This window comes from Oryctolagus cuniculus, chromosome 1 (assembly GCF_051225735.1).
Source record: "Oryctolagus cuniculus isolate XC-2025 breed Fujian yellow rabbit chromosome 1, ASM5122573v1, whole genome shotgun sequence".
In the NCBI taxonomy this organism is placed as follows: Eukaryota; Metazoa; Chordata; class Mammalia; order Lagomorpha; family Leporidae; genus Oryctolagus; species Oryctolagus cuniculus.
Genome location: NC_142867.1, coordinates 226080947 through 226102886, shown reverse-complemented (window position 1 = coordinate 226102886; position 21940 = coordinate 226080947). Strand labels below are relative to the sequence as shown.

The 21940-nt window shown below is 56.7% G+C and overlaps 1 protein-coding gene across 10 annotated transcripts in view; it reads left to right on the top strand.

Annotated features, from left to right (window-relative positions):
• Positions 1-21940, top strand: part of TTLL11 (tubulin tyrosine ligase like 11) — a 271165-nt gene that overhangs the window by 232531 nt on the left and 16694 nt on the right. For 9 of the 10 annotated variants that reach the window (XM_070056361.2, XM_070056388.2, XM_070056342.2 and 6 more), the window contains one exon: positions 18985-20954. The exons of the other annotated variant lie outside the window; for it this stretch is intronic. In XM_070056361.2, the coding sequence (XP_069912462.2) occupies positions 18985-19259 (275 nt within the window). In that variant the 3' untranslated portion in view covers positions 19260-20954. Of the gene's footprint in view, positions 1-18984; positions 20955-21940 lie in introns of those variants that run through there. 10 annotated transcript variants of the gene reach the window in all.

Genomic DNA, 21940 nt, shown 5'->3' with positions numbered 1-21940 from the left:
GGGCTGGGCCAGGCTCAAGCTAGGAGCCAGGAGCTTCTACCAGATCTCCCATATGTGTGGCAGGGGCCCAAGCACTTGAGCCATCCTCTGCTTCTCTTTCCCAGGCCATCAGCAGGGAGCTCGATCGAAAGTGGAGCAGCCGGGACATGAACCAGCGCCCATATGTATGGGATGCCAGAACGGGTAGCAGCTTCACTTGCTATGCCACAGTGCTGGCCCCGATGATTATTTTTTAAAAAAGAAATTATATGCTAAGGAAAGAGAGAAATGAAATGATATCAAATGCTGTAGAGGAGGATAAGAGAGAAGGGGGGAAGGGGAGAGGAGAAGATGGGAGGGAAGGGAGGAAGGGAGGGGAGAGGAGGAGAAGAGGGAAGGGGAAAGGGGAGGGGAGAGGAGGGGAGGGGAGAGGAGGGGACTTACTCAGCCATTGGCACGCACAGTCACAGAGGCTAAGAAGCCCCATGAGAGGCCTTCTGAAAGCTGGGAGCCAGGGGCACGGCTCAGTCTGTGTCTAAAATTAGAGAAAACAGAAGATTTAAAAAGAAACAATGAGGAGTCGGGGTTGCAGCACAGCAAGTTCAGCTGCTGACTGAGATTCTGGCATCCCACATGGGCGCCGGTTCAAGTCTCGGCTGCCCCATTTCCTATCCAGCTCTCTGCTAATGTGCCTGGGAAAACAGCATGAGATGGCCCAAGTGCCTGGACCCCTGCCACCCACGGGGAAGACCTGGATGGAGTTCCAGACTCCTGGCTTCAGCTGGCCCAGCCCCAGCCATTGAAGACATTTGAGGAGTGAATCTGCAGATAAAAGATTCTCTCTCTCTCTCAACTCTGCCTTTCAGATAAATATATATATATATATATGTGTGTGTGTGTGTGTGTGTGTGTATAAAGAACAAGTATAATGAACAAAAAAGCAGTTGCAAACATGATAGATGTTAATCCAGTTATATCTGGAACTACTTTAAATGTGAATGGTTTACATATCACCTAAAATATAGAGATTGTTGAGAGGACAAAAAAAATTACCCAAGTGCATGTTATTTATAAGAAACCCACGTTAGGGGACGGCACTGTGGCATAGTGGGTAAAGCCACAGCCTGCAGTGCCAGCATCCCATATGGGCACTGGTTTGAGTCCCAGCTGCTCCACTTCTGATCTAGCTCCCTGCTATGGTCTGGGAAAGCAGTAGAAGATGGCCCAAGTCCTTGGGCCCCTGCACCCACGTGGGAGACTTGGAGGAGGCTCCTGGCTCCAGGCCTCAGATTGGCACAGCCCTGGCCATTGCAGCCATCTGGGGAGTGAACCAGCGGATGGAAGACCTCTCTCTCTGCCTCTGCCTCTCTGTAACTCTGCCTTTCAAATAGATAAATAAATCTTCAAAAAAGAAGAGGAAAAAGAAACCATGTTAAATACAAAAATGTAGAAAAGGGGCTGAAGAAAGATATACCAAGCTAACACAAATGTAAGGAAAGTTGGAGAAGCTATGATAACTTCAGACAGAGCAGACTGCAGAACAAGGAAACATTTAAGAGATAGCAGTGGGTAGTAGTGATGAAGGGGTCAGGTCTCCTAGGAGACACAGCCATTGTTACCCTGTATGCACCTGACAACTGACCGTCCGAATACGGAAGCGAAACCAACAGAAGAGCCAAGAAAAATAGAGAAATCTGCTATTATAGTTGGAGATTCCAATAGCCCTCTCTCAGTAATTGGCAGGTGGAGCCAGCAGGCCGGATCTAATAGACAGGTTTAAAAATGCTTCTGTAAACAGGAGCAGGATCTGCTTTCTTCTCGGTCCGCATGGAACATTCACCAAAGCAGAGTAGGTGCTGGGCCGCAAGGCTCTACAGGAGTAGAAGGCTCTCCAGCTACCACAGACCTAAACCGAAAGTAAGTAACAGAGTAGGAAGTCCCCAAATGCTTGGGGATTAAGCGCATGTCTAAACAGCGTATGCTCCTCTGCTTCAAGATTAGGGAAGAGATGATGGGGAACTGGCATCGGTTCCTTCTTAATGTTTCGTAGAATTCACCAGTGAACCCGCCTGGGCCTGGTGCCGTCCTTTTCTGAGGGTTAGTCGATATGCCCCTGTTAAATAGACACAAGCCCTGTTAAATAGACACAGTACCTGCTTCTGCTTGTGTGCATTCGGTGGGCTATGTCTTAACCCATTTCATGTAAGCGAACATGCCTTTGTGCTGAGGCTGATGACCCCTCTCTCATGCCGGATCCAGTTGCTAACTAGTAATACAGTTCTCCTCTCTTTTCTTTATTTTTCTGGCTAGAGGTTGATCAATTTCATTGATATTTTCAAAAGTCCAGCTTTTGGTTTCATTAGTTTTCTCTATTGATTTCCTGTTTTTTTTATTATTATTATTATTCAATTGACCAGTTTTCTAGCTTTCATGACTTCTTTTCTTGTGCTTACTTTGGATTTAATTTGTGTCCTTGTGTCCTAAAATGAAAGCTTAGACCATCAGTGCTATCAATTTCCCTCAAAGCGCTGCACTCACTGCACCACACACTGCAGTATGTCCTGGTTTCGTTCGCGATCACTTTCAAGCGCGTCTAAGTGCCTCTCGCGCCGCGGGTGGTTTTAATGATCTTACTGGAAGCTGGCTGGGTTCAGTGGCCACTGTAGCTGTAGACATTAGAACCTGCCTTTTCCTCTAATTCCCTCGGCTCTCTTTTCTCCTCCTTTGTCTTTGGGTTTCCCTAACGACTCCTTCTTAAATGGAGTCTTGGTCTTGCAGCTCCCTCCATGGTCACCCACGGTTCGTGTCCTGGTGCCCTGCTGAAGTGTTGGCACGGTGTGAGGAGAGAGCGCTTCCCCAGTCTTGAGAGTGAGCGGCAGTCTCTTAGTGGGCTTGAGGACCTGGGCAGCGGCTTGCAGGGCTGCTGCATAGCCCTTCTCCCTGTCCCCTTGTGTGCGACAAGAAGGCCAGAGAGGCTGGCGTTGTCCCGTGGGCCCTCCCCCAAGTCAGACTGGCCTCTGGCAAAGTAGCTTCCCTCGAGCGGTGGCCTTTGCCATGGAGAATGTTCTAGGCTTGCTCCCAAACGGTTATTCCCCCTCTCCGCTCCCCACCTCCGCCTGAAGCATGGGGGGGTTTTCTTCAGTCTTCATTTTTGGGAAGCCACAGAAGTATGGGGGATTCCCTGGGACTAAGCCTGCAAGAGTTTTTAGCTCAGCCTGGCCCACGCCCAGCCGCCGGCGACTATTTTAAGTGTTCTTACCAGTTCCTGGCGCCGGCAGCAGGAGCAAGCAGATCTCCGCGGCCCAGCCTCTGCATTCGCCAGTCTCTCCGGCTCCCAGGGTGGCAGTTTGCCCTGTGACCTCAATTTTCTGATAGAGCTAAGAAAAGTCATTTATTTCCAGTCTGCTCCGCTTTTTTTTCCCCCTTGTTGCAAGGATGGGAGCCATGCGTTCTAAGCCCTTTGCATGTTGGAGCTAAAACTGAAAGTCCTCTGTCAGGGTTGTACGTGTTTCCCACCAAGCCTGAGTGTTGTGCTTTCCCTTCCAGGGTGCAGAGAAGCGAGCAGAGGCTCAGGCTAAGAAATGTGCCCACAGCCAGCCCGCTCATGAGTGACAGAGCCCAAATCCTTGCTTTAGAATCTCGCTGTACCCAAAGACCCCTTCAGAGCTTTTCCACATTCACGTTCAAATCCAAGCTTAATCGTTTAACCTGAGAGTGCACTGAGAACCCCATGAGCTGGTCTGATCGCGTCTGTCTGCCGGAGTTAGCCAGGGTCGAGCCTCGCCCAGCCCCTAATCCACCGTCATTTCCTCCAGTGTGTGTGCATCTGTCGTACTGCCGTAGAATCCTAGCGTTCAACACCACAAGAGGCCCCAGCGAGCCAACCTTTCAACCCCCTGGCTTCACGGATCAGGGACTCGGACCCTGGTGATGTGTCACTGCGCAGGTGTCACCGCGGTCCTGTCCGCTTTCCACCTCCTGGCCCTGCTCCTCTCCGGAATATTCTGGACGCACCTCTTCTGGAAGTAGCCGACCCGCAAGTGCTATGACCCTTTCTCCACCCACCTTTGTATCACGGGAGGGAAGTGAGGGTAGGCACCAGGCTCTTGGCGTAGGCTGCGTCCCACGGGTAGAGTTGGGAACCGTCCGAAACTTCCCTAAGTCTTCCCAGAGATCTGCATGGACCAACACTTCTCAGCTGGGGGCTGAGACTCTGCTGTGCCCTGAGACTCTGGCTGGGCCTGGAGACATTTTTGGTTGTTGCACCTGGAGTGGGGGGGGGTTTTGCCATACTGGCACCTGGTTGGCAGAGGCCAGGGGTGCTGCTAGAAGTCCTGTGACATATAGAACAGACCTCCCCACCCCTCAACAAAAGAGAATGATCTGGCTCCAAAATGGTATCCTTGGCCAGGCTTTTCCCTTCGACATCCCTAAAAGGCAGGTGCTGGGGCCACCTTGCTGATCCTGTGCGCCCCACCCCAGCCCAGCCGCGTGAGGCAGCTGCCAGCCGCTCTGGGCTCCTGGGGCGGGGCGCACCGCTCCTCTGCTGGCGGGGAGACCTTACATGACTGAGGTACTTGCTTCTGGGGAGCGGGTGGGCGGCCCTGCCCACACTTCCCTGCTGGTGGCATCTGCGGAGGGAGGAGGGAGCCTTATGTAAGCTCAGCCTCACGCAACCTTCTGTTCTGCTGGCAACGCGCAGCCTGGGAACCCCTCCCTGCTCAGATCTCAGGCCGCGTGCAGGGCGGGATCCCAGGGCTCCAGCCCCTACACTGGCCCTCACGGCCTCGTCTCCACCCGCTGCAACCCCAGCCCCGATTCCGGCTCCCTCTTCTCTCCCATGCCCCGTGCAGAAGCCATCACAGGCTGGGCCAGGCCAGGCCAGTGTGCTCCCAGCTCGGAGTCTCTGTTCGGGCTTTTCTCCCTTCCTGGAAGGTACTTCCCTACCTTGGCCGCCTGGACAGTACCCACACAGGAGGCCTTCCTGGAAGAAGCCAGACTGTCCTCAGTGCCGCGACAGCTCTTGGCACACCTCTGGCCTTACCAGAGCCTAAACCTTGGCAGGTGTCTGCCTTCCCTCTTCACCTGCTCCCCAGGGATGCTGAGCGCCTCCGTGCCAGTGCCTGAGTCAGGCTTGGGGCCCAGGGCCTAGCGCCGTGAAAGCTTATTGAATGAGCAATTGTGTCAATGAATGAACAAAGGAACAGACAGGTGGAACCTCGCTGGGCTCCTTATTCTCTGAGCGGCTGCTTCTGGAACCTGCAGTGGTTTCCTGCTGCTCACCTGGTTGTCTGAGACACAGGGCCCATGACCCCAGCTTGCGTGTTCGTTCTCTCTCTCTCTCTCTCTGCCTGCTTCTGCCATCGAAGCTGCAGGATCTTGACCAAGTCACTGTCCTCCCCACCCTGCGTACCTGTTGGTAACCAGCTGCAGCGAGCTGTGTCGCATGCACCTGAGGACACACGGGAGTCCCAGGAGAGGAGCTAACTCTTGTGTTACTCTAGAACCCAAGCTGAGTTCAGGACTCTCCCTGGCCCTCCGCTGCCCCTAGACAACACTGCTCCTAGGCATGGATACAGGGAAAGACACATTTCCGTGCACTAATAAAATTACCTTCTCTAAAGAAGGCAATTTGCATGTTAATGTTTTGGGTAATTCTGTGCAGCTCCAATGCCCCGAGGGCTGCAATTTCTCTCTGACAAAGTGACAAAAATAAACTCCCGCATAAAATAGCATTTCTCTTCTCTCTCCTTTGTGCATAACCTGACATCCTTAATGTGAGTTAAGTTGAAACCCGACACTCATGTGCCACTTGTCACATTTTCAAGTGACAGGTGGGCTCCAAGAGTGGCCTCTCCCCGAGGACAGGGTTCCATCCCCTGTCCCTTCCCTCCAAGGCCTAGGCTTTGGTCCTCTGTGGGTTCCAGAAGGCCCAGCCAGGTCTCTGGAGGACACCCTCAAGGATCGGGGAGGACAGTTACCCTTGTTGGGGAGTCAGGTGTGGGCTTTCCTGCAAGGCCCACACTGTCGGGATGGTGGGGTGACGGTGTTCTTCAACAAGAAGCACCAGAGAGTTTTGGTGAACATGTCTGTTTATTAGCAGTTAGGCACAAGCTTTTATAGGGCAGGCAAAGGCAAGGAGCTAGCTCAGGGCAGCAACACTAATTCTATATAATAAAGCCAATACTGGTGCCTCTATGCTTCTCTAATCAGCTTGAAGGTCATATAGCCCACGTAGCCTTCCTGGTGGTCTTATGGGTCTGGGACACACCCAGGAGCTGTTTACCTAGTTGACAATTACAAGGCCCCTCAACAGGAAGTGGGGGTAGGGGAAATGTGCCTGGGGTCAGGTCATATGTAGGGGGGGTCTCAGTGCTCTGAGCCCTCAACCAGGGATTTTCCTGGGGGGCATGGTGTTCCATGCCCTCTTACCCTCCTGCATGGGCTAGGCAGGCAGTCTCCCAGCCAGGCACAGGATCACCCACAGTCAGGGCGGCGCAGCCCCCACCCCAAAATTGGGCACAGCCATGGCAAGGTGGGGGCTTTGAGCTGCTGCCCCAGAGGAGTCCCAAGCTCACACAAGCTCACGGGGCATCCTCCGTGTGCCAGAAACCAGGCCCCGCCCCTCTGTCCTGTCATCCTATCCAGAGGTCAGAGAGTTAGGCAATGTCACCGAGCAGCGTGAACTTAGGGGTGTCTGATATGGAGCTTGGGTTCTTTTTCTTTTTTTAATGATTTATTTTATTTATTTGAAAGGCAGAGTCTCTCACATGCACAGATCTTCCATCCACTGGTTCACTCCCTAGTTGGTGTCAATACAGCCAGGGCTAGGCCAGGTGGAAGCCAGAAGCCAGGAACTTCATCTGGGTCTCCTACATGAGTGGCAGGGGCCCAAGCCCTTAGGCCATCTGCTGCTGCTTTCCCAGGTGCATTAGCAGAGTCAGGCTTGGGATCTGAAGTGGAGCACCTGGGACATGAACCTTGCTCGTGGTGACTTAACCCACTGCGCGATAGCACCGGCCTCAGCTCTAAGAGTGGAGCCACCAATGTTGGACAAGCAGTGGGGGCCACGGGAGGATGTGCAGGCACCCATAGAGCACCCAGGTCCTTGCTGCCTGGCCCTGCTATCTGGTCCTAGACCCACACACGTGATCAGGGCTGCGATGAGCTCTGTGAAATAAAGGAACTGCACTTCAATGAGAATCACAGAGAGCACCTAATTGCTGTTAGGAGGCAGGCCAGAGAGACCTGTCAGGAACAGTAACCCAGAGTTGAGGTCCCCAGGCTCAGCCAGGTAGAACCCAGGGCTCAGGCAGAGGGCGCGGGCAGTGCCCAGGCCCTGAGGTGGGAGAGCGTGCGGCAAGTCCTCACAGGTGACAGCAGTGAGGTGATGCCACGTGCCGGGCAGCTGCAGGCACCCGTGCTGAGGGCTGGATCCTGCAGCCCCTGCAGAGTCTCCAGCTGGATGCTGGTGAGGAGTTCAGACAGGGGAGGGGCCGGCGCTGTGACGTAGCAGATAAAGCTGCCGCCTTCCCATATGGGCGCCAGTTTGAGTCCCGGATGTTCTACTTCGGGTCCAGCTCTCTGCTATGGCCTGGGAAATCAGTAGAAGATGGCCCAAGTGCTTGGGCCCCTGCACCTGTGTGGGAGACCTGGAAGAAGCTCCTGGCTTCAAATTGGCGCAGCTCTGGTCGTTGCGGCCATTTGAGAAGTGAACTAGTAGATGGAAGACGTGTCTCTGCCTCTGCTCTCCGTAACTCTGCCTTTCAAATAATTAAATAAATCAAAAAAAAAAAAAAAAAGAGAGACAGGGGCGCACTTGGCGAGCTTGGTATGGCTGCAAGGTCAGCTGGAAGCTGCTACCTTGGGAGGGCGAGGTGGAGGTAGGGAGGCCCAGGTAGAGGCAGGGAGGCCCGTGAGGAGGCTGCCCGGGACCCTGACAGAGCAGGCAGCAGGTGGAGCAGGGAGGTCACAATGCTAGGTTTTGGGAGGTGTCGTGGGGAGGTGGGGGTGGCACACAAGAAGTGTCAGAAAGGACCCCAGCTTCCAGCCTGAGCAAGTCAGTGAGTGAGGGCATGGGTAAGGCTGGGAAAAGTGAGTTCATCAGGCTCTTGGAGACACTAGTACAAATCCCAGTGGCAAAGTGGCCTGCAGGGTAGGATGTGGCCTGCATCTTGGCGCTGAAGGTCTTTAGAGACCAGGAATGAGTGACAGGAAGAGGGAGCCCACCCGGGAGCCCCGCAGGACGAACAAGAGGCAAAGCAGGGAGGAGGTGCGGAAGAGGCAGAGCCCCAGCCAGGGGGGTTCCCAAGGCGGGTGAAGGAGAGCAGAAGAGTGGGCTGGGACTGACGTGGGGACAGGGTTCCCAGAGGGAGGCGCCTCATTCACAGACGCCGAGGGTCACCTGGCTTGCGGGAGCTGTGTGGTGGGAGGCAGGGGAGCTGGAGGGCAGGCTGCAGAGGCAGGGCCGGGGCCAGCATCCCTCTGCACCAGTTTGACAGGGCAGGAAGCAGAGGGACCGGACGGGCAGGCAGCCTTTTCCCACAGCAACGCCCACCCATAGCTGCCAGGTGGCTGGTGGGCATCGCTGAGGACCGGGGCAGACACTGGCCGGCCAGGAGCAGTAAAGGGACTGGCTCCAGCCCTCATACCTTTCCTCCTTTCCCTGGCCCACGTGTAGGATGCACCTGCCAGCCTGGCCCAGCTGCACCAGCTGTGCTCCCCGCTGCTTATGACGCTGCCATCCCATATCAGAGTGCCAGTGTGAGTCCTGGTTACTCTGCTTCCCATCTAGCCTCCTGCTAACCCATCTGGGAAGGCAGTGGGTGATGGCCCAAGTGCTCAGGCCCCTGCCACCCACGTAGGAGACCAGAATGTAGTTCCTAGCTCCTGGCTTCAGCCTGGCCCTGCCTTGGCTGTTGCAGCCATTTGGGAGGTAGACTAGTGGGTGGAACATGTCTCTCTCCCTCTCTGTCACTCCGCATTTCAAATCAATGAATAAATAAGTCTATTATTCATTGCTCATTATTCACAATATCAAAAGTAGAACAGAAGATGAAAAAAGCAAGAGAGAATGCATCCTAGGGGTCCATCAGTGAGAGAAGGCTTTTTATTTCTTTATTTAAAATTTATTCATTTATTTAAAAGACAGGGTTACAGAGAGGGAAGTAGAGAGAGAGAGAGAGAGAGAGAGATCTTCCATTTGCTGATTCACTCCCCAAATGGCCACAACGACCAGGGCTAGGCCAGGCCGAAGCCAGGAGTCAAGAGCTCCTCCATCCAGGTCTCCCACATGGGTGCAGGGTCCGTTGCTTTCCCAGGTGCATCAGCAGGGATCTGGATCAAAAGTGGAGCAGCCAGGACTTGAACTGGTACCCATAAGGGATGCCTGCATCAGAGGCAGTAGCTTAACTCACTGCACCACAGCACCCACCCAGGGGAAGGCTTTTTAAAACTCAGGACACACTCCCAGGATGGAACTCTGCAGTCTGTAAAAAGGAGAGCCGTGTCCAGACACAGGGTCAGAATTTGCCGAGCGCAGTAACGCCCCTGTCCCAGACCCCTCCGTACACCCAGGGTGCCTGGCTGCCCTTTGATGCAGGCATACTGCAGGCTGTAACCAGTGCACACTTCTGGCACATGGGGGTCACAGCAAACAGAGCAGCGGTGACAAACAGGGCTCTCCCAGGCGCCGCACGCACAGCTCTTCCATTTGAGCGTTTTCACCATGGCCACTGTGAGCTCGCTGTCACCTCGCCTGCCTCTCCCAGGCCGTAGGCACTGCTTCCTGTGCGTTCTAGCTCTAACCACTCCCATCTCTCACACCCGTCTTTCTTCCCCTCCCCCCTGCCCCACCAGGCTCATTCATCTCTCTGCCCACCTGACAGGTGTCAGCCAGTGCCACTGCTTCGATGCAGCTGCCACCCCTGCAACTTTACGAACCCCAGCGGCGAGAGCCTGTCGCTGGGCAGGAGGAGTAGACTTGCTTTGTGGAAGAGGAGGAGTGCGGGGGAGGTTTTGTGCCATTTAGCTGGTAGGCAGAGAGCAGCGAACATGCAGAAGCGGGAAGGGACCTCCCAGGTGGTTATTTGCACCCCATCCCTGGAGACAGCCCCTTGGAGGCTGCATGCCCACGGGTAGCGATGTCAGGGCAAGCCCGGCCACTACCGGCAGCCAGCGAGACATGGCGCCTTCCCTGCCTCTCTCAGTCTCCCGACACCCGGGATCAGAGCACATCACAGAGCCACCAGCTGCAGGCTGGGAGGCCTGGGGGCATGGCCCTCCCTGCCCACACCTGGCTCACAGACCCCAAGACAAAGGCGGAGCTTTGCCATGTCACCAATCACAGGTGACCGTTTCCTCTCCCGCCTCAATTTTGTCCTGGGGAGTGACTGGGAGCTGCTCCCGCAGCGCCGGACACCTGACTGCTCTCATTCATCCGCTCGTTACCGCCAGTGGCGTCATCATCCTGGATGCACCCGGGGCGGCGCCATCTCTGATGTCCTTTCGGAGCCCAGAGGCTGTGGCCACGCGCTGAGGAGTGAGTGTGGCGCCTCACATAGTCCCTTCGGAGCCACGAATTTCAACGCGGGGCGTCCGGAACAGACAGTGGGACGCGCTAACTGGTACCGCAGCCCCGTCTCCCCAGCGACTCAGGAACCCGTGGCCAGGTCGTGGCATCTCTGAGTGGCGCTGGGTGGGCCTGGGCCAGGACCTCGGGGCCACTGCGCCCAGGCCGCTGTGATGGGCGGAATGATGGAATGGTTGCTTTCGTCTTTGATTATGTTTGTTATTTGGGTGCCGCGGGCTTCTGGGGGTAATGAGTTTCCTGCAAGTTCTATTTATGGTTCACTCCTGACACTTACGGATTTCTCCAGCCAGCCAAGGACAAAGGTGACAGTGACTCGCTGTTGCCGAAACATTCACATGTGACGACTGCGCCTGTGCAACCTTCATCCCAGAGCTGGGGGGGGAGGGCTGGGGGGGGGGGGGCGAGGGCGGCAGGATCAGGGCTTCTCCCCTTCCTTGCCTTGAAGCCTGGACATACAGGATGTTTCCAGCTGGTCTGGGGGAGACCCAGAGTGGGGCTGCGGTGGGACTCTCAGCACCACCACTGGCCAGCAGCGTGACCTTGGGCCCATGCAGTGTGACCTTGGGCACGTGCCTGGCTCTCTGGGGGCTCGGCACCCTGCTGCGTACAGTGTGAAGTGCTGGCCTCGGAGGGCTGCCATGGGCCATCCCCTGTGCCCAGTGCAGGGCGCACTGGGGGGCAGATGGTCCTCGGGAAATGGAGTTTGCCACTTTAGTCATTATCGCTATTTGAAAATTTGTTTTATTTATTTGAGAGACAAAGGGAAATACACACAGACCAAGAAAGGGAGAGAGCATCCATGCACTGGTTCCCTCCCCAAACGCCTCCGCGAGCCTCGTGAAACAAGCGATGGATGATAGTGAAAGACAGGGATGACACTGGCTGTTGTGGGGGAGCGCGGGCTTGTACCCAGAGGCCCCGCTGATTAACTGCGGTGTGGAGCTGCTGTGGCCTCCGGTGCACAGTGGACTGCGGCCGGCTAACACTAGGCGGGATCCCTCCGCCGTTCGCCATCTACGAACACCATTAGGCTTCCGCCATGGAGCAGAGGCATGTCTCCCAGGTGAGGGACAAGAAGGAGATCTAAAGGCTGGGACAAAGAAGGAGCCGGCCAGTCCTGTCCTAGCTGTGGAATCACCAGCAAGCAAGCTCAGGTATTTGTGAGAGGAAGAAAGAAAAAAGAAAAAAAGTTTTCCTATTCAGTCTGGGGTAGTATCCCTGGCTGTCGGCGCTGATTTGGTTTTAGATACGTCATGGGTTCCGTACGCTGTAGAATAATACGGAAATGCCAACGCGGGGAAAGTGTAACGTGGGAGGGGGAGCGTGAGCTGGAGGGTCGGACAGCCATGCTTTTTGTTTTTGTAAAGATTTATTTACCTATTTGAAAGGCAGAGTGATACGGAGGGAGACAGAGACACCTTCCATCTGCTGGTCCACTCCCCAAATGGCCGCAATGGCAGGGGCTGGGCCGGGCCACAGAGCCAGGAGCCTGGAACTCCATCTGGGTCTCCCATGAGGCTGGCAGGGCTGTCATCCTCTGCTTTCCCAGGTGCATTAGCAGGGAGCTGGATAGGAAGTGGAACAGCCGGGACTCAAACCAGCACCCCGATGGGATGCCAGTGCTGCAGACAGTGGCTAAACCTGCACAATGCCAGCCCCAGGCATGGGTTTAAATGCCGCCTCCATCCACTTAGGGGGTGACCTTGACAGCCTGCCGGCCTCTCTGGGCCTGTGCACCTCGACTCTAAGTGGGGGGCATTGGCTGCCTTCCCAGCATTACCCTGAGAACCACAAGAGCAGCAGATTTTCTTTGTCAACTGAAGAGGGCTGTGCGCAGGGAGGGGTGAGCCTTGTTTCCGTCCTTAAGCCCCGGGAAAGATGATGGGATTACTGCAGGGCGGCCAGCACTGCTTTCAGTAAGTCCTGTGCGCAGAGCCTGCCTCCCTGGGAGCCAGCCAGGAGCAGCCCGTGGGCCCGCCCTCGCCCTGCTGATTGACAGAATGAGGCCACAGCCCGTCGGGGGCCGCCTCGCAACATCCGAGTGGCCATCTCTGGTGAGAGGTGTGCGCCTGGCTGCAGCTGGAACATTTGTCTCTAAGGCCACTCTGCCCAGCGACATCCGTCGGCCCTGAAGTTCAGAAAACCTCCCCAGCTCATGGCAGGCAGAGCCGGCAGGTAGGGAGAGCAGGGCTGCCAACAGCGGCAGGTCTGACCACAGCTCCCCATGCAGGAGGCCCAGGCCCCTCCCTCTCTCACCACCAGGCAGGCATCACTTCTAGAATCAACACTCCCACTCCCACCTCTCCGCAGGCTCCCAGAGCAGGAAAGCAGTTGAAGGGATGATGGTGCCTGGCCCCTGCGCCACCCCCAGCCGTGAGACTCTGGCCAGGCTCTTTTTGGATGTCAGAGGGGATTGGCGCTAACACCTGCTCCGGGAGGCTTTCGTACGATTAAGCCAAGCAGCGCTTAGGCAGCCCTGCACCCAGGGCCTTGTGAGTCACAAGGCTGGAACGTGAGCTGCTGCCCTGGGGCTTGCGTGGCTCTTCCTCCAACAGGCGCTCACGGCAGCCTCGCAGGGCCTCACTCCCACCTCCCCTGCCAGGCTCTGAGGGTTTTCCTGAGTAGCTTCTAGAAGAACCGGGTAGGGGTTAGCATTTCTTATGGTCTTTCTGAGGGGCTCAGGTAGTCTCATACACCTGGTTATCGGTGAGACAGGGGTGCTGGAGGCACCTCGTAGGGTGGAGGGTTTGGGGTGCTGTGCACGCAATCTGTTCTCCCACCAAACTCATGTCTTAAAACCCTAATGCCCAGTAGGACTGTGTTTGGAGGTTGGCCCTGTCGGGAGGTAGTTAAGGTTATAGAAGATCATAAGGGCGCCATATGAGCGCCGACAAAGTCCACAGATTATTTGATGCCCAAGACATTTGAAAGCCACAGGCCTCGAGGGGAATGTTACGCTCCCGGGTCGGGGGCAGAGCCTCTCAAAAGACTGCTGGAGTTGGCCCCCGACCTCCCCACCCCACCCCCTGGGCAGAGCTGGGGCTCATCGGCACTGCCTTCAGACCATATTCGGGATCCAGTGGTTCCGTCCACCTCCGGCACTACCACCGGGCCCCAGCCACTGCGATCAGACCAGTGCAGTAACGGCCACCCGACCTCCTCGCTATCCTATGTCACGGTGGCGTCAGCCCAGCAGGCACAGCGATCCCGTCACTGCAGAACTCCCCAGTGACCTCCTGCCCTCGTCAGCGTGAAACCCAAAGTCCTGCCACGTCTGCAGGGCCCCTGTGGCCTGGCCTTCTAGAACCTTCCCCGGCTCCTCTTCTTCAGCACGGATAGAGAAGGGCAGGGGGCCGTGGGGCTCTGCCCCGCTTGGTGGCCCGGCCGTGACGCTGGAAGAACCCTGGGATGTGTGGTTGCTCAGAGGCTGAGGGAGGATTTAACGCACAACTGGAACAATGTCACGGCTTTGCAGCTCCATTACCAATCTTTCAGAAATAACTGGTCGGTTTTGCTCTCCGAGTGTCATTAAAACGTAGACATTTTTAGCCCAAAGTCAAGCTTCTGTCAGGTTGGGAGCAGGTCCTTCCACAAAGAGGCCCCTTTTTTTGCACTCGGGCTTTTGGGGTGACCTGTGCAGACTGGACATGAAGACACACAGCAAGGGACGAGGTTCTCAAAGTGGGGTCCCCGGCGTCACCTGGGAACTTGCTTGAGAGGCAGATTCTCAGCCTCAGGTCCCTGGATCAAACTCTAGGGGATCCGGGTCCTCGGCAGAGACAGAGCCAGATGGAGAGACCCTCCATCCAGTACTTCACTGTCCAAGTGCCGTGACAGCTGGGGCTGGACCAGGCCAAAGCCAGGAACCGGGAACTCATTCCCGTCTAAGCCTGTTCGTCCCACAACTGCGTTCTGAGAGAGAGAGAGACAGAGAGACAGAGACAGAGATTTACAGAGATTTGAGGTGCTGATGTTGTAGAGTAGCAGGTAAATCCCCCACCTGTGACGCTGGCATCTCATATGGACGCCTGTTTGAGTCCCAGCTGCTCCACTTCCAATCCAGCTCCCCGGTAATGTGCTGGGAACGAAACAGAGGATGGCCCAAGTGCTTGGACCCCAGTACCCATGTGGGAGACGCAGATGGCACTCATAGCCCCTGGCTTTGGCCTGGTCCAGCCTGGTCATTGTAGCCATGTGGGGAGTGAACCAGCAGATGGAAGATCCTCTCCCTTCTCCCTTCTCCCTTCTCCCTTCCTTCTCCCTTCTCCCTTCTCCCTTCTCCCTTCTCCCTTCTCCCTTCTCCCTTCTCCCTTTCTCTCTGTAACTCTGCCCTACAAATAAATAAATCAATCTTTTTTTTTTTTTTTTTACAAAAAAAAGTTTATTTGAAAGGCAGAGTTAACAGAGAGAGAGGGACACAAAGAGAGATTTCCCATCCCATTGGTTCACTCCCCAAATGGTCACAATGGCCAGGGCTGGGCCAGGCCAAAGCCAAGATGCCAGACCTCCCAAGTGGGTGGCGGAGACCCAAGCACCTGGGCTGTCCTCCGCTGCTTTCCCAGACATGTTAGGGATCTGGATGGGGAAGCGGGCAGCTGGGACTTGAACCTGTACTCACATGGGATGGCGACATCGCAGGTGGCAGCCTCACCCACTGCACCACAGCACCGGCCCCGACATCTGCATTCTTAACCGCCAAGCCCAGGCGTGTTCGTGGTAGGACTGCTGGGAAGGGGTTTCCAGAAAAGAGATGCAGAAGCTGGAATCCCAGCCCTGCCCCCTGCAGAGGGACCCGAGGGCTAGTGGCTTCACCGCTGTGGCCTCGGCGCTCACACACGTGGCGGGAGCTGTAGCAGGGATGGGGCACCTGTTCTTGGCGTCTGGCTCGTGTCAGTCAGCAGGGCCCAATCCCCTCCACCCCTGCATCTTCCCCCTGTACAGCAGCTTCCCCTTGTCCTCTCTTTCACTATCCTTGGTTCCAGTCACCCGCCGTCAACCTCTACCCAAAAACATTAAACAGAAAATTCTAGAAATAAGCTAAGTTTGAAGTTGCTCTCAGTCTAACTTAGCCAGATGACATCTGGTTCTGTCCTGCCGGGAATGTGAGTCACCCCTTTGCCCAGCGTACCCGTGCTGCGTGTCCTGCCCACCCACGGGTCACTTGGTTGCTGTGCTGGTACCACGGTGCTGGTATTCAGTTGCGTATCGTACTTACTGATGGCCTCGAAGCACAAGAGTAGTGAACGCGGGTCCTGCGGGCAGTCCCACAGGGCACGCAGCAGAAAGCATGGTGCAGACGTATGGGCTCAGTACCGTCCACTCGGCAGATGTCCACCTGGGGCCTTGGAGAGTCCCCTCCGCCCAGGATAAGGAAGCATTACTGTTTGTGTGTGTGTGATACACTTTATCAAAGCAGGATATACGTATGCAGATGGTCTGCACTGTATGCTTTTCTTTTCTTTTCTTCTTTTTTTATTTGAAAGGCAGAGTTAGAGATAGGCAGAAGGAGGGAGGGAAGGAATGAGGGAGAGAGAGAGAGAGAAACAGAGAGAAGGAGAGAGAGAGAGAGGTCTTCTATTCACTGGTTCACTCCCCAAGTGGCCATAATGGCCAGAGCTGCGCTGATCCAAAGCCAGGAGCCAGGAGCTTCTTCCAGGGCTCCCACATGGGTACAGGGGCCCGAGCACTTGGGCCATCTTCCACTGCTTTCCCAGGCCACAGCAGAGAGCTGGATCAGAAGTGGAGCAGCCGGAACTCTAACCAGCGCCCAAATGGGATGCCAGCACTGCAGGTGGTGGCTTTACCCACTACCCTTTGCACCAGCCCCAACCTTGTATTCAAAGCAATCCAAGTACATGTACCTGACTTCAAATCCAAGTATCGGGGAGAAGTTCTCATTGGCAGCAGCTATGCCCACACGGTCTGCTTCGGCTGGCTCGAACTTCCACTGTGCCTCCTGAATCCAACGCAGGAAGGCTGAGTCGAGAAAAACCAGAAAACGTAGACAAAGCAAAAAGAAAATGGAAGTAACTGAAGTAAAGTGTTAAATCTCACTTCTTGCTGGAGAGAGTCGTCTTCAGATGATGCAGTCAGGCCACGCCCTCCTCCCCGCCACCCCAGCCCCCCTTGCCCACCATAGGTCCTCATTATAGCTTTTCTATAGCTCTACCCAAGGGAACATAACACATCCTCGTTGAATAACTAGGTGCGGTGAGTGGCAGGTCCTGGCTTCTTAGAGTGAGACCCAGCACGTCTGAAGGGCGTGGTGGTGACTTCAGTGCCCGGAGGGGTCGTGCAGGGCTGAGCTGCTGGGCCTACTGCTTGTTCTGGTCCTGGACGAGGCTGGAGCCGAGCGGGAACGGTGCGCTGCCACCTCTCTGGAGGGAGACTCACCCGCTGCCAGTGCCATCAGCCAAACTGAGCGCTGCGATGGAGGGGCAGGCGGCTGGCTGTCTGGCCCCAGCTTCTTATCTTGTCAAGGCCCAGGGACGCAGAGCCTGTGGGCTTGGCACTGCTGGCCAGCCACGCTCGGAGCAGCGGCGTTCAGATTGCACGGTCGGGAAGGAGGGTTCTGGGCCTTGGGCTTCTCTTCTGCTTGGTGCATTTAGGACCCTCCCACCTGACCGTGACACACACACACCCACCCCCCAGGAGAGTTCTGGCCCAGAGCCGGTGGGGAAGATATGGCTGTCTCTACGGTTAGACTGAAGCCCCTTTCCCCCCGTGTCTGGTCCATGCCAGTCCCCTGTTTATGTGGAAAGGGAAAAGGATTTACAGCTAAGTGTTCTCCCCATTAGCTCCTGCGATGGCAGGCAGAGCAGGGGGCCTGCGGGCAGCTGCAGGGAACAGAGGCTGAGCCTAAACGTTCTGATGGACGTGGAAGGGGACAGGAAGCCCTCGGAGCCCAGGGCCCGTGAGTAACCCAAGGTCACACGCTCTGGGCCAGGAGCAGGTGACTGAGGGAGCAGCCACTGGGAGGCATGGACCGGGGAAGCCAGGGCCAGCCCCACCTAAAACAGCATGTGACATCTGGCTGGCCTCAGTGTCACCATCCCCAGGGAGCCAGGAGTCCCACAGACTTAGATCCCAGGAAGCATCTGTGCTTGGATGGTGGGAAGACCCAGAGCCTTCCATGCAGCGGGACTTAAACCTGGAAGTCAGTGTTTGAATTTCCAGGCCGGGCACAGGGTCCTGCCAGCATCAGTGGCCCTGTCTGTTCAGTGGCTCGTACCAACTCACTTGTTCATTCATTCATTCATTCATTCACGTGTTCAGCCTGTCTCTGTTGAGCGCCTTCTGTGTGCCTGGTGCTAGGGTGACAGTGATGAAGTGGAGGTCACAGTGCAGCAAGGAAAATGGAGACAAAGACCCTCAGAAACCAATGCCAGGCTGGCTGCGAAGCGCTGGAGACTGGGCCCAGCCCAGGGACCAGGCACAGTCTCCCTGGATGTGTGGCCCAGCTCCAATCCCAAAGACAAGCGAGAGGCCAGGAGGCCAGGCAGGCAGGGAAGGGTATTCCAGGGGCGTTCAGCCTGTACACTGCACAATAGACTCCCGGCCAGAGACAAGAGGTTGGGTTTATTTTACTTTGGGAGATGAACTGTACACGCGGCAAAAAACGTGTCAACCTCTGGTGAGCATGTGGCTGGGAGGTTAAGCTGCTGCTCTGGGACACCGCGCATGTCAGAGGACCCGCGCTGGAGTCACAGTTCTGCTTCCGTCCCACCTCCCTGCTAACACGCACCCTGGGAGGCAGCAGGCGCCGGCTCAGGTTCTTGGGTCCCTGCCACCCACGTGGGAGAGCCAGGTGGCTTCAGGCTGCTCAGGCGTTGGAGAGTGAAACCGTAGCTGGGCGACCTCTCCCTGCCTGTCTCTCTGTCTCTCCCTTTCTCTCTCTCTGCCTTTCCAATAAAAATGAAAATAAAAATGTTTAAAACATCAGTCTCGCTCTTTGCCTTTCAAATAAAAATGAGAAAAAGACAAGTAAAATTTCTTGAAATGCAGAAACCTTAAGCCCTCTGATGAGTTTTAAGAACTGCACACACCCAAGACAACAGCACCTCTCACCAGCCAGACCGCTGTCAGACCGCCTTCCCCCGGTCAACTCTCTGGCCCTCTCCACGCCAGGGAGCCGGGTGTGAATGGGGATTTCCGTGTGGTGCTGAGGCCAGGCTGGGGGCGGTGGGGGCGGGGTTTAGATCCAACCCCACCGCTGTCTGCCCGGGTCTCTGACAGCTTCCTCGTCTGTCAAACAGGGTTCAGTGCACCTGCTTCTCAGGGCTGGGTGGTAGGGACCCTGGGAGAGAGCCTCCCCCTCCCCGCTCCAGCGTGGCCCCGGGGGTGGGGGCAGAGGTGGCGGTGGGCGAAGGGCTGGCTCCTGCTGGCACCTCACAGCACTGCTCTCCTGTCCCCAGGGATGTGCCTGCAGGCGTTCGTGGAAGCCTTCTTCTTCCTGGCCCAGCGCAAGTTCAAGCTGCTGCCCCTCCACGAGCAGGTGGCCTCGCTGATCGACCTGTGCGAATACCACCTGTCCATGCTGGACGAAAAGCGCCTGGCCAGCAGCCGGGGCGGCCCGCACCCCCAGGGCGGCCCTCCTGGGGCAGGCTCCCCGCAGCTGGCCGGGGGCAACCCCCCACCCCGCACCTGTGGGGCCAACAGGCTCGGCCATCCCAGACACACTCTGTCCTGAGGGGGCCACCCCAGCCCCCAGAAGGCGAGAGGGCGCCCTCCAGGACTCCCTGCCTGCGGAGGGTCAGCGGAATTCCCGAGTGAGACGCCCCCGTGCTCCGCGGCGCTGCACCCTGCTGGCCTCCCGCGACGCATCCCTGGACACATGACCTGTGAAACGTGACAGACGGGCACCTTCTGTTCTGGGCTCACGGGCCGCACCCACTGAGGGCAGCGCTGCTGTGTTCGAGGGTGGGGCACTCACGACCCCCACGAGTCCAGATCTGTGGGCCGGAAGTGGAGCCTCAGTGGGGCGGGGCCGCTGGGCATGGCTGCTTCTGGTCCGGGAGTACCACGTGCCCACCACCACCACCACCAAGAAGGCAGCGCGCACCTCCCAGCCCAATCACCTGCTACCTGGGTGTAGTGAACAGATTAGCCTCGTTTATTTCATTAGCTTGCCTAGTGCTGCAATGTTCGGTTTGTTGCTAATTAAGAAATAATTAAGAAGTAACTAATTAAGTAATGAGGCTCCCAGAGCCTCAGAGCTGACAGGGAGCCTCAAAGGTCACTTTGTTAGATTTTGTTTGACCTTGACCCCGAAGCAGGGATGCCACTTCTGGCCTCCCTGACCAGGTGGTCCTGTGGCCCCTGGATGAGCTCCTGCATGGGAGGGGCAGCCCGGGGATGAGGGACAGGGCTCCCTAGGGGAGGACAGAGACCTGGGGAGGCAGCAGGGTGGGCAGGAGTGGGCCTTGTCTGAAGCCCAGGATCCAGGAGCCCCGTTCCTTGTCTCTGTCTGTGCCCCAGGCCTACGCCCTCAGAGGTACCATGGGCCTTCCAAAGCCACGCCCTCCAGGACACTAGGGTTGAAGGGTCAGGGTGGCCTTTTCCCAGAGGGCTCCTTTAGGGGCTGCCATGAGTACGGGGGTCCCCACGCTCTGAGTGAGGAAGCAGCTGCACCGTCCGTGCCTGGCACACAGCGGGAGGCAGAATGTGCCTGCAGGTGCAGGGTGGGGGCCTGGGGCGTGTTCCCCCATCTTCCTTCTCCTGCATCTCGTCTTCTCTTCCTTCCTTCTGACGTCCTGTCCTGTCTGCCCGTCCAAGTCCTCTTCACCCAGACCGATGGGTGCAGCTGGCTCCAGGCCCTTGTGCCCAGTAGATGCTCAAAAAGCATCTTGTTGAAATGAATTGCTTAGATTTGCAAAGAGGAGGTTGCTAGCCCCAGCGCTCCCCAAAGGTTGACCAGTTGTTTTACAGTCAGGGTGGGGGGCTCTGTTAACCCTTGCCTGACCTCCTTCCTGCTAGAACCCCACTCTCTCAAGCAGTAAACCCTTCTCCTTGCAGCGTGACCACGTGCAGTGTCCCTGCCACTCCGTTTCTGTCCCTGCTGCTGCTTCCTCTTGCTTCCGGGGAGCGGGGCGGAGCCACAGGCCGTGGCCCTTCCCAGAGGAGGGGCCTGGAGCCCAGCCCTGCAGCGGCCACACCAGAGACGGCAGACACCTGTCAATGACTTTTGTTCTCCCAAGCTGCACGCAGGAGTGGCTGCCGCAGGTGGGAGGGGCAGGGTGCGCCTCCGGGTGTGTATCGGGTGCTTTTCCATGTGGGGTGTTTCAAGGCGTCATCAGCCCGGTTCTCCTGTCGCCTTGGACAGTTGGATCATGCTATTCCTATTTTCAGATGAAGAATAAAAGGCCTTGTAAGGCCACACGGTCAAGACATGGTCCAGGTCTGTGTGTCGACTCCATGTCCCTCGGTGAGCGGGAATCCAGCTCCAAACACAGAGCCCTGGCAGGTCCACCCTTCTCCGGGACAGCCTGGGGTCTCCCCGGCCCGGCTCACTGGCAACCTGTGGCCTGAGCAACCAGTGGTCCCAGGCAGTCCACTGTGAGAAGCAGAGTTTGAAGCCCCCCAACCGTGCCTCCTCTTCCAGGCCCCTTCGGCAGAACAAATGGAGTCCACTGTGACAGGCCAGGGGCTGTGTCTCAGCGGGCAGCAGCGGGAGCCTTCTGACCGAGCTCAACTCGACGGCCTTTCTCCACGTCGGTCTTCAGACATTGGCAAGTTGGTCTAAGAAGTTTAGCAGGTGATGTGGGTATGCACTTGCCAAAGACGAATGTCGCGTGCAGGCCTAAAACCAACCAAGCACACTACGTGGAGGGTGGGGGTGGGTCAAGGTGTTGGCTCTCAGCTGCATGTTTGGGGTGATAAGAAAACCGTCAGGTGTCCGGTGGGGAAGGTCCTTGCCTGCCTGGTGCCAGCATTAGACGGCAGTCGCCGGCAGTTACGAGTCCCTCCGTCCTGGAAGGAGCCCCTCCTTGCAGATAAGGTCCCCCGGGAAGCCCTGGGAGGGCACGGGTGCTGGGCAGTGGTTGGTACGGGAACAAGTTCAAGGCTGCTCCACCACCAGAGCCAGCCACAAGCCACTCCCCTACCTAGTTCCCCCTGGCAGGTGGCCCTGTGTCTGTTCCTGGACCTGGGCACTCAGGCTACCAGGTGTGATGGATGGGAGGAAACCCAGCCAGGGGCCCGGGGTAGAGCTAAGGGTCTCCCAGCTTCACTGTGGGTCGGACCTATCCCTTAGTCACAGGGGTGGGGGACATTTGTAACACCATCCGCGGGCCATACAAAATTATCAGCTTAAAAATTAGCCTGCTACAGATTTACTGAAGTTCGAATCCCACCTGCGGTTGTCATGGCAGG